General features: G+C 42.8%; 1 protein-coding gene across 1 annotated transcript; it reads left to right on the top strand.

Annotated features, from left to right (window-relative positions):
• The first annotated feature begins 1,390 nt into the window (after positions 1-1,390).
• LOC107294020 (zinc finger protein RFP-like) lies at positions 1,391-12,089 on the top strand. Its single transcript, XM_029285519.1, has 7 exons — positions 1,391-1,823; positions 2,947-3,072; positions 3,632-3,862; positions 7,460-7,482; positions 8,159-8,277; positions 9,442-9,474; positions 11,041-12,089. The coding sequence occupies exons 1-7, from the start codon at positions 1,410-1,412 to the stop codon at positions 11,550-11,552; spliced, it is 1,458 nt and encodes a 485-aa protein (XP_029141352.1). The 5' UTR covers positions 1,391-1,409; the 3' UTR covers positions 11,553-12,089.
• The last annotated feature ends 4,636 nt before the right edge of the window (positions 12,090-16,725 follow it).

Here is a 16,725-nt window from a genome sequence, read left to right on the forward strand (position 1 = left end):
ACTGAATGGGGTTGCAGAAGTACAAAAAAATAAACTTCTCCATTGAGTCGAGTTCGAATCCTGGTGATATCATGGACGTGTACAAGGCGTTTTCTACATATTCTACATATTCCATATTCTGCAAGGTAGTCTTCCGCTTCTCCCTTCCATAGTGACCCAGGCTGCCTTCCTCCTGATTGGCTGGCTGGGAAGGGGACAGTCCAGGCAGGTCTTCCTCAGCCAGACATTCCTATTAAAAGTGAGAGAGAGGATTTTAATTTCCCCTTTATCTCTGAGACATCCTATCAACTGCAGCACTCGATTTGGAATTTTATCAAGAATTCCTCCCAGTCTGTTTCATTCCAAGTTTACTCCATCCCATCCCTTAAAGATTTCAGTTTTTTAGAAGCATTTTCCCCTTTAACAAGCTAATTGGATAAATAATAATTAATTGGGAATCTGTCCCATGGATGTTTCTTTCTCCCCAGTTTTTCCCCAATATCTTTTCCCTTAGCAGGATGCTTGGATCAATCATTGATCGGAGGAGGCATCCCAAGAATGTTTGTTCTCCCCAGTTTTTAAAAACTCCCCCCCCCCTTTAACAGGATGCTGGTGTGGGAAGAAAATCTGGTCCGGATTTCAGCGGGGAAAGGAAAAAAAACAAATGCTGGTGCTATCTGAAGAGGAGGAAGTTTTATTTCCAAGAGTCAGAGCCCAGGGAAGGTAGACTACAAAATATAAAATATTCTAGCAACAACATTTATATTATTCTAAATTAATTTCTTAATTGGTTTTCCTTGTTCATTTTTTAACATTCTTATTAACCCAGAAAAAGAGCTGATTAAATCAAGCGATCATTGAATCTTTTCCCTTATAAATAAGTTTACCTAGTGAAAATTAAGTTTTGTGTGTTTGCTTTTTTGTTTTTGTAATTTAAAAGATGTATTTAATTATCATGTTCGCTTGTGAATTTAAAAGTTTTCCTTTCTATTATGGCTTGTCGGCTTCCCCCCCTCCTCTCTAATGAGGCTCCAGTCAGCTATTGATAACTTTATTAGAGCTTAGGTCAATATTTCTTATACAACAGTTCTAATACATTCTATACAGATTTATAGATCCTTCTCACACTGGGATCAGTTGCAATTGATCGGGGCTCCATCCCGTGGATGTTTGCTCCTCCCCAGTTTTTAAAACAATTTACCCTTTGACGAACTGATTCTGCCAATAATAATTGATCGGGGCTCCGTCCCGTGGATGTTTGCTTCTCCCCAATTTGTTCTTTTTAAAATACTGTCGTTCTCCTTTAAGAAGCCACCGAAGCTGACCGTCTCGGTTTCCCTTCTGGGCAGAGCCCAAAGGCGGTCACCTGATTTGCAAGAAGAGGTGCGAAATTAAGTTTCTCTTTCCTTTTCTCGGCGGAGGAGGCAGCGATGGCGGCCGCGGCGTCCATGCAGGATTTCCTGGAAGAAGCCACCTGCTCCATCTGCCTGGAGTATTTCCAGGACCCCGTGCTCATCCCGGAGTGCGGCCACAACTTCTGCCGGAGCTGCCTGACCCGCAGTTGGGGGACGTCGGAATCGGAGGCTTCGTGTCCCCAGTGCAGACAGACCTTCGGGCCCCGCAACGTCCTGCCCAACAGGCAGCTGGCGCGGGTGCTGGAAATAGCCAGGCGATGCGGAGGCCCTTGGGGCGAGGACGGAGGGAGCTTCTGCACGAAGCACCGGGAGCCCCTCAAGCTCTTTTGTAAGGACCACGAGACCCTCATCTGCGTGGTCTGCGACCGATCCGAAGAGCACAGGGGCCACTCGGTGATCCCGGCGGAGGAGGCTTTCCAGAAATACCAGGTAGGAATCCGCCAGGGGGAATCACTGCAGAGGGCCATCCAGTGTTGGCACTGGCAACCCTAGGACCCGTTTACTTGCTTCCTTCTGCTTTATCCCACCCCCTTGCCTCTGTGCCTGTAATTTTTTTGAAGACTGGTGTACAGGTAATTCTCGACTTACAACCGTTCATTGAGTGACTCTTGAAAGTTGCAACGGAACTGAAAAAAATTGACTTATGATCATTTTTCACACTTATGACCATTGGAGCATCCCTGTGGTTGCTGATAAAAATTTGGATGCTTGGCAACTGGCATGTATTTATAATGGCTGCGGTGTCTCAGGGTCATGTGATCACCGTTCGGATAAGCAAAGTCAATGGGGAAGCCAGATTTGCTGTGACTAACTTAACTGTAGTGGTTCAATTAACAACTGTAGCAAGAAAGGTTGTAAAATGGGACAAAACCTCAGTTAAATCAGGGGTCCCCAACCCCTGGGGAGTGGTCTGTTTGAAACAAGGCCATGAGAGAGGTGGTGCGCGCACCCACAGATCTATTCATGCGTGAGAAGGGTGCGCACCTGCCAAATGTAGCTGTTCTCTCTCTCTCTCTCACACACACACACAAACACACAAACACACCCTGCTGAAAGGTTGGGACGGCTGACTTAATCCCTTGCTTACCGACGGAAATTGCCTGTAGGAAGAAATAGATACCCTTTGCCAGCTTAGTTTCCACATTTGCTATAGAGCAAGATCATCATAGAGTCCTCCAAAGTCTTGAGTGCAGACCCTGAAAAACACTCCTGGGGAGTCAGGCCAAAGCCACCTCAGCCCTTGTTTCTCAGTGATGCTTCTCAGGTGACTGTAAGCAGGGAGACTCAGGCAGCTCACTTTCCTGCCATTACAGGTAGTCCTCGACTTATAATCATTCGTTTAGTGACTGTTCGAAGTTACAACGGCAATGGAAAAATTGTCTTACAACCATTTTTTACAGTACGACTGTTGCATCCCTGTGGTCACATGATCAAAATGTGGACGCTTGGCAACTGCCATGTATTTATGACGACTATATATCTTCTAACTGGGTCTTCCCTCAGACATAACTCTTTACGGAAAAGAAACTCAAAACTTGTATTTTCTCTTCAGATTAAGGTTGGGGATTGCCTGAGGACTCAGAAGGAGGAGAAAGAAAAAATAGCTACATATAAAACGGACACAGAGCAAAGAGTTCAGGAGATGCTTGTAAGTATTGATCCAACAGTGAGGAGCTTCTGAGCTAATAGGAAGGAGAACACCATCTGCCATCTTTAATAATAGGTAGCCTGTTTGTAAGTACAAGTTCTGACTTAAATAAAATTCCAGTTAACAACAGTGTTCAGGCACAGAACTTGTTCTTAACCTGGGGACTGTATCTTTGACTGGGATGTCACCATTGGCTGAATGAGTCACAGTTGAGTTAAGGGCACCTGTCACACGAGCAATGTTTTATAAAGTGGGTTTGGTTTGCATATAAATTAACGCAAACCATATTTCATCTTATTGAAACAAATGTGAAATCAAACATTTTTCTGTCTACTTTTTTGGAATTCCTGATTGCCAAGAAATGTTTCATGAGAGATCATTTAACTTGAGCCGTTTTTTGCTTTTTAGAAACCTTTCCCCCTGTGCTTGTTGATGTCAAAATGTTTTTTTTTCTCCCTAGGAAATTCTCCCATCTCATTTCAGGACTCTTCAGGGAATCTGTTTAAATATAATAATAATTAAAAAAAATATAATTAAGTAAAAATAAATCAAAAATATGCCTTTTGCTCTTTCTGTCTTCTTGTTCTAGGACCTCATTGAAAAAGAGAAAAAAGATGTAGTGGCTGAATTCAGAGAACTACAACTCTGGTTAGAAGGACAGGAGGAGCTTCTGTTGGCTAGAATGGAAGAGATGGAGAAGGATATTATGGCAATAAAGGAGAAGGGTTTGGCCAAGCACATGGAGGAACTGTGCTCTCTTGACGATCTCATCCAGGAGATAGAAGAGAAGCATCAGCAGCCAGCCAGCAAACTCTTACAGGTCAGGCAGGAAGTTGAGATCATAGAATCATAGGGCTGGAAGGGACCTTGGAGGTCTTCTAGTCCAATCCTCTGCCCAAGGCAGGAGTCCTTACCGTCCCGAACAAATGGTTGTCCAGTCTATTATTGGAAGCCTCCAGTGATGGAGGACGCACAACTTGGGGAGGCAGGCCATTCCATTAATTAATAGTTCTCACTGTCAGGAAATTCTTCCTTATTTCTAGGTTGGATTTCCTTCTGATGAGCTTCCTTCCCTTGCTTCTTCTCCTGCCCTCAGGAGCTACAGAGTGTAAATTGATGCCCTTTCTCCTATGACAGTCTTTCAAGTATTGGAAGATGGCTGTCATGTCTCCCTTAAACCCTCTCTTTGTTAAGCTAAGCATACTGAGTTCCCTTAGCCATTCATTGTACGGTTTGGCTTTGAGAGCCCTTATCATCTCTATTGCTCCTCTCTGCATTCTTTTTTGGGCCTCAGCATCTTTTTTGTATCCTGGTGTACCAATGATGAAGTGGAGTAGACTGCTTTAGCCCCATCACAGAATCCTCTTTTTTTATATAAATATTTTATTTTCCAGTTTTACATTTGAGTATTTAGAAAGCAATGTGGTAATTGGGTTAAACAATAGTACAATATCAAAATCTTTAGCAGGTGTCTCAGGTTATATCAAATATTTCTTCTCTTGTTTCCCTTAACATTTGCTATTTCATAGTTAAGCTAGTAAATTTCTAGTTGTATCAAACTCAGTAAAAACTTCATTATCACATTATAAACACATCTTTTTTTGCTTATATATATCTTAGTAAATCTCGATTAACAATCCATGTTTAACTTTTACCTAATTTTTAATTTATTAATTACAATATTCCAATTTGACCTTTAATAGCCATAGTATTTAACTTTCAGGTAACGCAAATTTCCTTTATCTCACTTCATAAGAATTATAATGTCTAAAATACACATATTAGTTGCTTAAATATATTCTTCTTCTTTTTCATAAACATTTTCTATTTCTCACCCTAATACATCACCACCTTAATAATAGAGTATCCTTTATTAGTTCAAATCTATTCTCTATATTATCTGGGCTAATTAATAATTCAAACCTATTTCCTAATAGTTAGATTACATTTCCTTCCTCAGCATTAGACAGATTAATCCCTTATTTTTTACTATTTTCCAACTAATTTAAATCTAGTAATCAACTTTCCCTTTGTCTCAAAATTTCCCTTTAGACCACAGTTGACAGTTTAGGGTCCTTTCTAGCAAATCAAAAAGCCCCAATTTTTCAACCTTATTCTAGCTTTCTTCTTTTGCCAACCAGGCTTCCATACCAATGCTTTGAAATCATCGAATAGATCTCCCTTCATTCTTGTATATGTTACTTGGATTGAAGGAGACCATCTAATTGCCAATTTTCTGAAAGATCTGGCCCATTTGTAATCATTAACTTGTCGCCCTGATAACCCAGATCCCCGTGGTTGTTCTGGTATAGTTGTCTTCAATTCGATCTGGTCATCTTCTTTGCAGGTTTCTTCTGGTTTGTATAGATAGCCATTTCCAATTTTAAAGATTGTTTCATTGTCTGGATTTTCAGTGGGCTGCACTTGTTGATCTGTAAAGCCCTCTATCTTGGTATTCACTTTATCCACTCCTGTTGTTTTTTGAATTAGTAGTTTTTTATCTGCAATCAAGATTTTACTTTGTGGCTCTAGGCTGGCACCTTTGTCTTTCGAAAGAGCTTTGAGTTTTTCAGTGTTTGCAAGCATACTTTCAAGTAAGGATTTTAACATAACCAAAGTTTTTTGCTCCCTGACTGACATAGTTATAAATGGTCTTTCTAGTGAAGGCTATTTATTAAACAAGAGTCAGTAAATGTACACCTCCACCATTCCTAGAAACCAATTTCACTGCCCAGCTGTTCTCTCAGAGTAGAATCTCTCATAGATAATATCAAGGTCAGGTCTGGACTGTGAACAAGTCTCTTTATCTGAGGGAATAAACTGCTGTACCAAGCTTCGCCACAAGATGTCCCCGATAGCATTTAAAGTCTTTTTCAGGTACAGGGCTAGGTTTTTATCTGATTCAAGTTCTTTTTTTGCAAATAACATAAAATAGCAGGTTCCAGTAAGAGTAGAAACTTTTGAGTCCCCAAATTCAAAAAAAAAAAAAGTATCGAATTATATTAAGTTAGTCTTTTCAATGTTTTGTTTCCCCTGAATGATCAAACACCGCCATTTTAGAGGGTGGAAGAAGAAAGAAAAATTCCCTTCCCTCTCCTCATAAGGGGAAGAATTTTCAAAAAGCTTTCAACAGGAAAAGTACTTAGGTTACAGAGAAGGTAAAATCTCACCCAATTCCTCCACGTTGCTTTCAAAGTGTTAGTGAGTTTGGCCTCAGCTGTCAGCAGCTTGATAATGGGTCACATTAGTGGCTGATCTTTTCCCCATCAGCTTGAAGTGCTGCCCCGGATCAAACGGGAGGGCTGCCGCACTTTCGCGATCACTTGGGGGTCCTCTTCAGCGTCTCCCGGCGGGAGAAAACCCGCCCGCACAGCGATCGCAAACCGGAAGCCTTTTTTTTGATATATTTTATTGAAATTATAATAGTGAAAGTACAAATGAAAATAAAGAAAGGGAAATGGAGAAGCAGAAGAATGGGAAAGAAGTGTAGGAGAAAGGAGAAAAAAAAGCATTGACTTCAGCACAGTAAAATACAAAATAAAATTACAGCCTCAACTTTTTACATTTACATATTTAGAAATTATTAACCATATCTATAAAAACAAATTAATTTAATAAGCAAAACCAAGCATCAGTAGTTCATTTTTTTTCTATCTTGAGCATAAAGTCCAGAAGCAGTTTCCAAGTAGAAACAAAGGTTGATATCTAATTAAAGCAGTCAATTTTTTTCATTTTTTCTAGCTCCATCACTTTTTTCATCCATTCTTCTGTTGTGGAGATTGATATATTTTTCCATTTCTGTGCAAATAGTTCTCTGGCTGCAAAGTACAAAGTAACAAAGTTCAGAATCATTTTTCAGCTCCTTATTTAATTTTTTTGACTCTCTATGGAAAGAAAACTTAGAAAGTATGAAGGCTACAGGTGGTCCTTGACTTATGACCACAATTGGACCCGAAGTTTCTGTTGCTAAGCAAAATAGTTGTTAAGTGAATTTTGCCCCATTTTACAACCTTTCTTGACGCTGTTAAGTGAATCACTGCAGTTGCTAAGTTAGTAGTACATTTGTTAAGTGAATCTAGCTTCTCCATTGACTTTGCTTGTCAGAAGGTCCCAAAAGGTGATCACATGACCCTCGGGAGACTACAGTCATAAATATGAATCAGTTGCCAAGCGGCTGAATTTTGATCATGTGACCATGGGGATGCTGCAACGGTCTTAAGTGTGAAAAATGGTCATAAGTCGTTTTTTTTCATTGCAGTTGTAACTTTGAACGGTCACTAAATGAACTGTTGAAATTCAAGGATTACTTGTAATGGCTAATATTAGGGATCCATAGTGTAATTCAGAAAAAGCAGGCAATGTGAAAAGCAAGAATTCAAAGAATTTAACTTTCTGCTTTGTCTCTCTTTTTTTTTAGGACATTGGAAGCATCTTGAAGAAGTAAGTGAATCCACTCTCCTCTTTACAGTCTCAGAGATCGGCAGCTCCTCCAGCAGTTTTCCTATTTTGGAAAGTTCTGTTTGTATTTCGCAGTAATTTCATTTAAAGATAATGTACTGTAATTCAGGGCTTTTTAGACATTTTCTCAGACAACCTCAGCACAATATCATTAGCAATATTTGATATGAAAAATTATTATGGTTGATTGCACAGTTAGCCAGATGTTTAGATTGAATTTGGCATTTTTATCCACCTATTGAGTCCTTCCCAAGAAGAGACAGATGTCTGATGGTTTTAAAGGTATCATTGTAGGATGTAATGCAACTATCATACATACATGCCGGTTGCCAAGCACCCAAATTGTGATTACATGGACACTGATAGATGTTAAGTGTGAAAATGGTTTTAAGTCATTTTTTTGAGAGCTGTTGTAACTGGTTTTGAATAAATAGTCACAAATTGAAGGTAACTGCATTCGTCTCTATTAAATTTCATTGCATTACCTTTAATCCATCAAGATCAGTTTTGAATGTTTGAATGTTACATCCATCTTCTAGATTGCTTACCTACCTCACCCATATTAGTCATTAGTCATCAGTTACTTGGTAAGATACAGTCCGTTTTTTTGGCCAAGAGATTCACATGAATTTTCAAGAATGTTCTTTTGTCTTGGCAGATATCAGGCAAACGAAATATATGAGAATCCAGTGGATTTACTTCCAGAGCCGAAGTGGACAATCTGGGATTACAGTGATATCATTGCGCTCCTGAAAAGTGCCAAGAAAAAATTGAAAGGTAAAAAACAGCCACTGGGGTTGTATGCTGGATGACATTTTGACCCCAGAGCATCCAGGAGAGATTCTGGGTCAGTGTCAGGGGGATCAAAGTGGGATCGATGTCAGGATCAGTGTAAGAGACACCTTCATTTCTCTGGGGAAAGGCCTTGTTTCCTGGCACCAGGAGGGGGAACAGGAGCTTTCTGCTTTCTCTCATTAGAAGAGCTGTGTGACTGAAAAATGGGAACCATTAGCTAGTGATATTTGACCAATTACAGGTAGTCCTCGACTTACAACAGTTCATTTAGTGACTCTTCAATGTTAGAAAAAAGTCATGTGATTGCCTTTTGTGACATTCTGACAAGCAAAGTCAATGGGGAAGCGAGATTCACTTAATCATGTTACTAGTTTAACAAGTGCAGTGATTCACTTAACAAATGTGGCAAGAAAAGCCATAAAATGGGGCAAAACTCACTTAACAAATTTTTCAACATAGGTTCTGGGCTCAATTGTGGAAGTAAGTCGAGGGCTACTTATATTCTTTATTTCCCAGATCCATATGCACTGACCACTGGGGAAGCAGAATAAGCTTCCACTAAATATAATGAAATATATAGAGGTAGTCCTTGACTTCCAACCACAGTTGAGCCAAAAATTTCATTTGCTAAGCAAAGAGGTTGTTAAGTGAGTCATGCCCCTTTTAATGACCTTTTTGCCATGGTGGTTAAGCTAATCTGGCTTCCCCCATTGACTCTGCTTGTCAGAAGCTCCCTAGGAAGGTTGCAAGATCAGTTTGAATGTTTGAATGTTACGACAGTCACAGAGCCCTGGGATGTTGCAACCCTTGTCAATACACCCCGGTTGCCAAGTGCCCAAATTTTGATCTGTAGTGGTCATAAGTCTGAGAACCGGTCATAGGTCACTTTCTTGAGTGCCGCTGTAACTTTGAACAGTCACTAAGTGAGTGGTTGTAAGTTGAGGATTACCTATATATGGAATATATAGTAGAATATATTTATATCTGGTAGAATATATACATCCACCAATGACATCCTGGCTTGTAGCTTATTCCTTATATCCTGATTTGTGTCCAAAGAAAGCAAACAAGGGTATCTCTGGGGAGGCCCTTTTGTTGCTCCATTTCCAGCAATGAGATGCTGAATCCCTCCCTTTTCTTCCCCAGATACTCTGGAAAGTGGACTTCAACTACAGGAAGGTAAATATGAGTTATAAGAATCTCTTACATCACTTGCTATTTTAAGCTCTGATGCTGGTAGCTTTAAGAGAAACAAAATAGAGTAACAAAAAAGAAAAGTATAGGATTAGATACCTTAAAGACTACGATGATCCAGTAAACTTTAATGATTTTATGATTTATGACCTGTTATGTGCTGTTTATATGCTCACTGTGAGCTTATGCACCGGAGACAAATTTGTTGTGTGTCTGATCACGCTTGGCCAATAAAGAATTCTATTCTATTCTATTCTATTCTATTCTATTCTATTCTATTCTATTCTATTCTATTCTATTCTATTCTATTAAATTGAAGTCAGTCTTGGTGTAGAATGTAATATCTGGAAAAATGGGAAAATATGGGCTGGGACTGAATGGAACATAAACTTTCTACCAAGCTAATAACATCCTGTTGATTTTACTGCCTGACTATAAATTGGTGAGACACCAGGTTTTTGGGAGCAGAGAAATTAGGACTTTTGGGTGAAAGCAAAGTTGGAGCACTAGGCTCATCAAAGTTATGAAAGCAGAGGTTTCCTGAGCAAGATCCTCCCCTATTGTACATGCCTGTGATATCCTGATGCTGGTAGAGAAAAGGACAAAGCTTCCTCACATTCCACCATGTGTCCCAAATTACCTCTGGGGGATCCTTCTGACTCTGGCAGTTCACAACTGAAACATGGCAGCCTCTTGCTCTGCCTGATCTTCTGTATTAAAGCTCCAGGCAGAGTCCCTATTCACACCTTGGCCCTCCCAGGAACTCACTGAAGGCAAAGCCAAACACTGTTCACTCCCAACCCCATTACTCTCACCTTCAAGATGAAAGCTAAAGAAAATTGTACAGCAGACATGTCAAACACAAGGCCCGAGGGCCGGATGCGGCCCACAAAATGGTTTCATGTAGCCCGTGAAGCCAGCCTGGAAACAGTGAGGGAACAGCTCCCTCTGTCTTGGCCCTGGCTCTGGCCCTGGCTCTGGCCGCCCGGGAGCCAATGTACAATTTTGTGGTGGCCATCTATGCTGAAACGCATTCAGTCTTAGCTCCATAAGCCCCCCCCCTGAGAGGAACAGTGAGGCTCCTCCAGTGGACCATGCCTTGGCACTTGCCCTGGTCCCACCCCCTTCTGCCAGAGACCCTCAGATCTATCCCACTCCTTCCCAGGCCCCCATAGGCACCCTTGATGCGAACAATGTAGAGCTGGCCACACCCACTCCATCCACGCCCACACAGTAGGCTGCACCCACCCTGGCCACACTCACCCGGCCCCCTGAGGGCAACCGCAATGCTGATGCAGCCCTTAATGAAATTGAGTTTGACACCCCTGTTGTACAGGAATGCTAGAAGGGGGTGACGGGTTGGAAGGACTACTAGGCAATGCGGAGGTGTTGTTTCAAAAAGCAGTGAATTTTCCAGTCTTGGAGGGGGTGTTGGAAGCTGAACTCCTTTCAGAGTGGAGGCCTTAAGGTTGATATTTTGGGGGTCAAGACACAAACCAGGCCTGCAGCTGAAGCTCTTGTTCTTCTCCTTCCTTCCCTTCCCCCCTACAGTGAATGTAAGTCTGAATCCACGGACAGCCGATCCTGGCGTCCTTGTCATCTCCAAGGATCAGAAAAGCGTCAAAAGAATTGAGCCAAAGAGACTAATCTATGCTGACCCAAACCGCAAGAGATTTGTACTTAATCCTTATGTCCTTGGCTGTCAGAGGTTCTCAACAGGGAGACATTTCTGGGAAGTTACTGTAGGAGATACAGCAGGATGGGGTGTAGGGGTTGCCAAGAAGCCGGTGAAAGAAACATATGTTGATATGCAGACCAGCCAATGGCTGTTTAAGAAATGGGGAGGGAAATACATGGCTAGCTCTCCATCATACTCTGAATTTGTCCTGATTGACAAGCCCACGAGGATCCGCATCTCTCTCAACTGTGAAATGGGACAAGTGAGTTTTTTTGATGCCAGGACTGCAGCTCTGCTCCATACATTTTTGGACGCTTCCTTGGTTGGAGAGACCCTTCTGCCCTCTTTCTCTTTGGATGAAGGCGCCTCCCTGACCCTCCTCTAAAAGAGGGGACATCCATAGGCAAAACTTTAAAAAATCCCTATTTGCTGAGCAGTGATCTCCGAAAGGTTCCTCAGCTTTTTGCTACTGCACCTTCCTTTGGTGTTCTATGCCACACTGAGTTGCTTGCAGTTGTGTAGCCTTGGAAATGGAAAGAATGGGTCAGTCAATCAATCTAAAATGAGGTGTCCAGTTGAAGCTTTATATAGGCTTTAGGGTCATATCAGTATTAAAAATACCTTATCTTACAGCTAAACCCCAAAATCGTGGGTTTTAGACATCCGACACAGCTCATTTATGTATCATGCTTGTTTCTTTAATGTTTAGTTGCAGTCAGTGATTCTGTAGGTTCCCATAATTGAATATATTCTGTAATCTTTCCCTGTTTTTTTTCTTTCTGCTTTTTTTCTGTTTCCTTTTAAATATACACAATAATCATAATCCCAACAAACCTTAGCAGGGCTTAAGCAAATATTAGACTCCATGTAAGATTTACAGGATCATTGTTGTTAGTTGTGAAGTCGTGTCCGACTCATCGCGACCCCATGAACAACGTTCCTCCAGGCTCATAGGGTGTTTTTTTTTTTAATTTTCTTACAATCCTAGTATTGCTTCAATCTTTTTATACTTATCTAAGTTATCTACAATAATCGGATTACTGATTGTAATTTTATAGGTGTCTCATGGATTGTAGCTCCTTCCTTTGCAATTTTATGTCAATAAATTTATTTTTACCTCATTTTATTTTGCCAATATGAGATTTTATTTCTATTTTAGAATGACGTTATTAGTTTTATTGTCAACCGTCCCATTTGGCACATTTCAACAAAAGGAACTACCAGCTCTTTAAAACTACCAAGAGTAAAACTTTACTGAAAGATCCATCTAGGCACAGGGGAAGCACAGTCAGTTCTGGGATTTTCCCATAAAAACCCACAGTTTCCCCTTTCCCCCTCTGGACCACCCGCAGTTCATATTCACCAACTGAGTTCAGTTCTTTTGTTTTGGGAAATCCGGTCTGTGCCATCTGAGCATATCTCATAACTTGACCTTGGTGAATAAGGTCTCACTAGCAACAGCAAACTCTCATGAATTCCTCACCCTAGGAAGTCACCAATCCCCCTCCTGTTTCTGTATGACAGAATACAAGCCAAAATCAAGTGCAGGAAATGATGGAGACGAGTCAGTTTTGACATTTATGCCGTTGCAAATCAAACAAATAGTGATTATTCAGTATAATACACAGAAACAGAAGACACGTAGAAGAGAGTAAACAAAACATACCCATTGGTTATGTGTCCTGAATATGTCACCAAAATTAAATAGAATTGTAAAAATGGAATACATTATTAAATAAATACATTATTTGACAAGATGCCAAATAGCACTTTTTTCCCTCTTGCTTTGAGCCGCTCTGCCTTTGATTGAGTAATTGTAAAAGAAGAAGCCAATCTGGTGTAGTGGTTAAGAAATCAAGCTAGAAGCCCTGAGTTCTAATGCTGCCTTAGGCACAAAGCCAGCTGGATGACCTTGGACCAGTCACTCTCACTCAGCCCTAGGAAGCAGGCAATGGCAAAGCCCCTCCCGAATCCTTGCCAAGAAAAGTGCAGGGAGATTCCTCCAAGGCAGTCACCAGGGGTCAACAATCTGAGACACCCAAAAGTGGCTTCATTACTGAGATGGGAGTCAGATCCAGTTTGGTCTAGTGGTTAAGGCACAAGGCTAGGAAGAGGAAGACTGTGAGTTCAAGTCCTGCCTTAACCCTGAAAGCCAGCTGGGTGACTTTGAGCCAGTCATTCTCTCTCAATCCAACCAACCTCACAGGGTTGTTGTGGGGAAAATTGGAGGAGGAAGATGTGTCGGATATGTTTGCCAGCTTGATTTATTTGTAAACATAATAAAGGTGAGATACACATAGTTAATAAATAATAAGGGAGGTGAAGCTGAAGTCTGATATGGTGACTTTGAATGCTAACAGCAGCTCTCTGGAACATCTCAAAACATCTGAACAACTGAAGACTGACAAGCTGCTGCTGGCAAAGGAACAAGTGAGGAATCCAAAGGAACGTATCTAATACAGCTAGTCCTCGAATCACGACCACAACTGAGCCCCAAATTTCTTCTGCCAAGTGAGACAGCTGTTAAGTGAGCTTTGCTCCATTTTAACTGTATCATGGGGGAAGAGGGAGAAGGGAACGGACATTTGGCAGGAAAGAGGAGGAGAGCAGGGGATAGAGAGAGAGGGCGAGAGGAATAGGTGAGTCTCTTTGGGGGCAGAGAAGGGAGAGGAGGGAAGTGGGGCCTCCCGCTCATCTGGTTTTCACCTCATGGAATGGGGGGGGCGAGTGACATGAGGTTGAGGAAAGGGGGAGAAAGTGTGAGGGAAAGTGGAGAAAAGAGTGTGGGGGAAGGTAGGGAAAGGTCTGTGAGGAAAGATTGAGAAAAGAGGAGGAGGAGGAAGGGGAAAGAGGGAGAGAAAGGGAGGCAGGCAGGGGCAGGAGAGACCAGCAAGCATCAGGAGAGAGGAAGAATGGCTAACTGGCCGTCTGACCACCCCCACACCGTGTCACCCAACTGTGGGAGGAGGCTGCTCAAGGGACCGGCTGGAAGGACAAGACAGCAGAGTCTTGCTGACCCTGGCAAGTGGAGGTGTCTGAGTGAGGGAGCAGAGTGGACGGGCAGCTACAACCACGGACTGTAGCAGGGGAAGACGCCCGGGTGGTTGGAAAAGAGGGCCAGGGGAACCTGGACCCCAGTGACTCTTTGTGGGGTAGTGCTCCATGATGATCTTTCTCGTCACAGTTGTTAAGCGAATCATATGGACCCAGGAAATTACAGACCGATCAGCCTAACCGCAATACCTGGGAAGATTCTGGAAAAGATAATCAAACAACGAATCAGCGAACACCTAGAGGCAAACAAAGTCATTACTAAAAGCCAACATGGGTTTGTCAAAAACAGATCATGCCAGACAAACCTTATTGCATTCTTTGACCAAGTGACAAAGGAATGCTGTGGATATAATTTACTTGGACTTCAGTAAGGCATTTGATAAAGTACATCACAACCTACTACTTGATAAGATAGAAAAATGTGGGTTAGATAGCATCACCACCGGATGGATCTGTAGCTGGCTGACCGGCCGTACTCAGCATGTGGTCCTCAATGGAACCGCATCTTCATCGAGGGAAGTGTGTAGTGGGGTGCCCCAGGGCTCTGTTCTGGGCCCAGTGCTCTTCAACATCTTCATCAACGATTTGGACGAGGGGATAGATGGGGAACTCATCAAATTTGCAAATGGCACTAACCAACACTCCAGAAGACAGGCTTAGGATACAGGAGGATCTAGACAGACTTGAACACTGGGCGCTATCTAACAAAATGAAATTCAATGGTGAAAAAAGTCAGGTTCTACATTTAGGCAAGAAAAACCAAATGTACAGGTATAGTATAGGGGTTACCTTGCTCAATAGTAGTAACTGTGAGAAGGACCTCTACATGGAGGGAAGTGTGTAGTGGGGTGCCCCAGGGCTCTGTTCTGGGCCCAGTGCTCTTGAACATCTTCATCAACGATTTGGACGAGGGGATAGATGGGGAAATCATCAAATTTGCAGATGGCACTAACCAACACTCCAGAAGACAGGCTTAGGATACAGGAGGATCTAGACAGACTTGAACACTGGGCGCTATCTAACAAAATGAAATTCAATGGTGAAAAAAATCAGGTTCTACATTTAGGCAAGAAAAACCAAATGTACAGGTATAGTATAGGGGTTACCTTGCTCAATAGTAGTAACTGTGAGAGGGATCTCAGAGTCCTAGTGGACAATCACTTAAATATGAGCCAGCAGTGTGCTGCAGCTGCCAAAAAGGCCAACACAGTGCTGGGCTGCATTAACAGAGGGATAGAATCAAGATCACGTAAAGTATTAATACTACTTTACAATGCCTTGGTAAGGCCACACTTGGAATACTGCATCCAGTTTTGGTCACCACAATGTAAAAACGATGTTGAGACTTTAGAAATCGTACAGAGAAGAGCAACAAAGATGATTAGGGGACTGGAAGCTAAAGCATATTTTATTTATTTATTTATTTATTTAATTGAATTTTTACCCCGCCCTTCTCCTTGCGGACTCAGGGCGGCTGACAGCCTGATAAAACAGATACAAAATTACCCCAAAACTATCATTTAAAAACAGAATTAAAATGAAATATTAGATTAGGCCTTATTAATTAAAATTGTTTTTAAAAGCCCGCTAAAAAATTTCCCCTTAGGCCAGTCCTGCTTGTTGAAATAACCATGTCTTAAGGGCGCGGCGGAAGGAAGGGAGATCCGGGATCACCCGGATCTCTGGGGGAAGTTCGTTCCAGAGGGTGGGAGCTCCTACCGAGAAGGCCCTCCCCCTGGGAGTCGCCAGCCGGCACTGTCTGGCTGATGGCACCCTGAGGAGACCCACTCTGTGGGAGCGTACCGGTCGATGGGAGGTAATCTGCGGCAGAAGGCGGTCTCGGAGATATCCAGGTCCGATGCCATGGAGCACTTTGAAGGTGATAACCAACACCTTGAAGCGCACCCGGAAAGCCACCGGCAGCCAGTGCAGCTCGCGCAGCAGCGGTGTTACATGGGAGCAACGAGTCCCTCCCAACACCGCCCGCGCGGCCGCATTCTGGACCAGTTGAAGCCTCCGAGTGCTCCTCAAGGGAAGCCCCATGTAGAGAGCGTTACAGTAGTCCAGGCGGGAGGTGACAAGGGCATGGGTGACTGTGCGCAAGGCGTCCCGGTCCAGAAAAGGCCGCAACTGGTAAATCAGGCGTACCTGACAGAACGCCCCCCTGGTCACGGCCGACAACTGGTCTTCCAGTGTCAGCCGCGGATCCAGGAGGACCCCCAGATTGCGTACCCTCTCCGAGGGAGCCAGAATTTCGCCCCCTATAGTCAGCGATGGAATCAGCTGACTATGCCGAGGCGCCGGTAGCCACAGCCACTCGGTCTTGGAAGGGTTGAGCCTGAGTCTGTTCCTCCCCATCCAGACCCTTACGGCCTCCAGGCAACGGGCCATCACGTCAAGGGCATCATTGGGGTGGCCTGGGGTGGAAATGTACAGCTGAGTATCATCAGCGTACTGATGGAAATCCACCCCAAAGCCACGAATGATCTCCCCCAGCGGCTTCA

The sequence above is a fragment of the Protobothrops mucrosquamatus genome, unplaced genomic scaffold (assembly GCF_001527695.2).
Source record: "Protobothrops mucrosquamatus isolate PMUCROS unplaced genomic scaffold, P.Mucros_1.0 scaffold1803, whole genome shotgun sequence".
NCBI classification, from domain to species: Eukaryota; Metazoa; Chordata; class Lepidosauria; order Squamata; family Viperidae; genus Protobothrops; species Protobothrops mucrosquamatus.

What these genes read in the sequence shown, in the direction of transcription:
- LOC107294020 (XM_029285519.1), top strand. Translation starts at nt 1,410, where the DNA reads ATGGCGGCCGCGGCGTCCATGCAGGATTTCCTGGAAGAAGCCACCTGC. An exon ending in AGGCTTTCCAGAAATACCAG is followed by an intron (nt 1,824 to 2,946) that starts GTAGGAATCCGC and finishes TTTTCTCTTCAG; the next exon opens with ATTAAGGTTGGGGATTGCCT. An exon ending in CAGCCAGCAAACTCTTACAG is followed by an intron (nt 3,863 to 7,459) that starts GTCAGGCAGGAA and finishes CTTTTTTTTTAG; the next exon opens with GACATTGGAAGCATCTTGAA.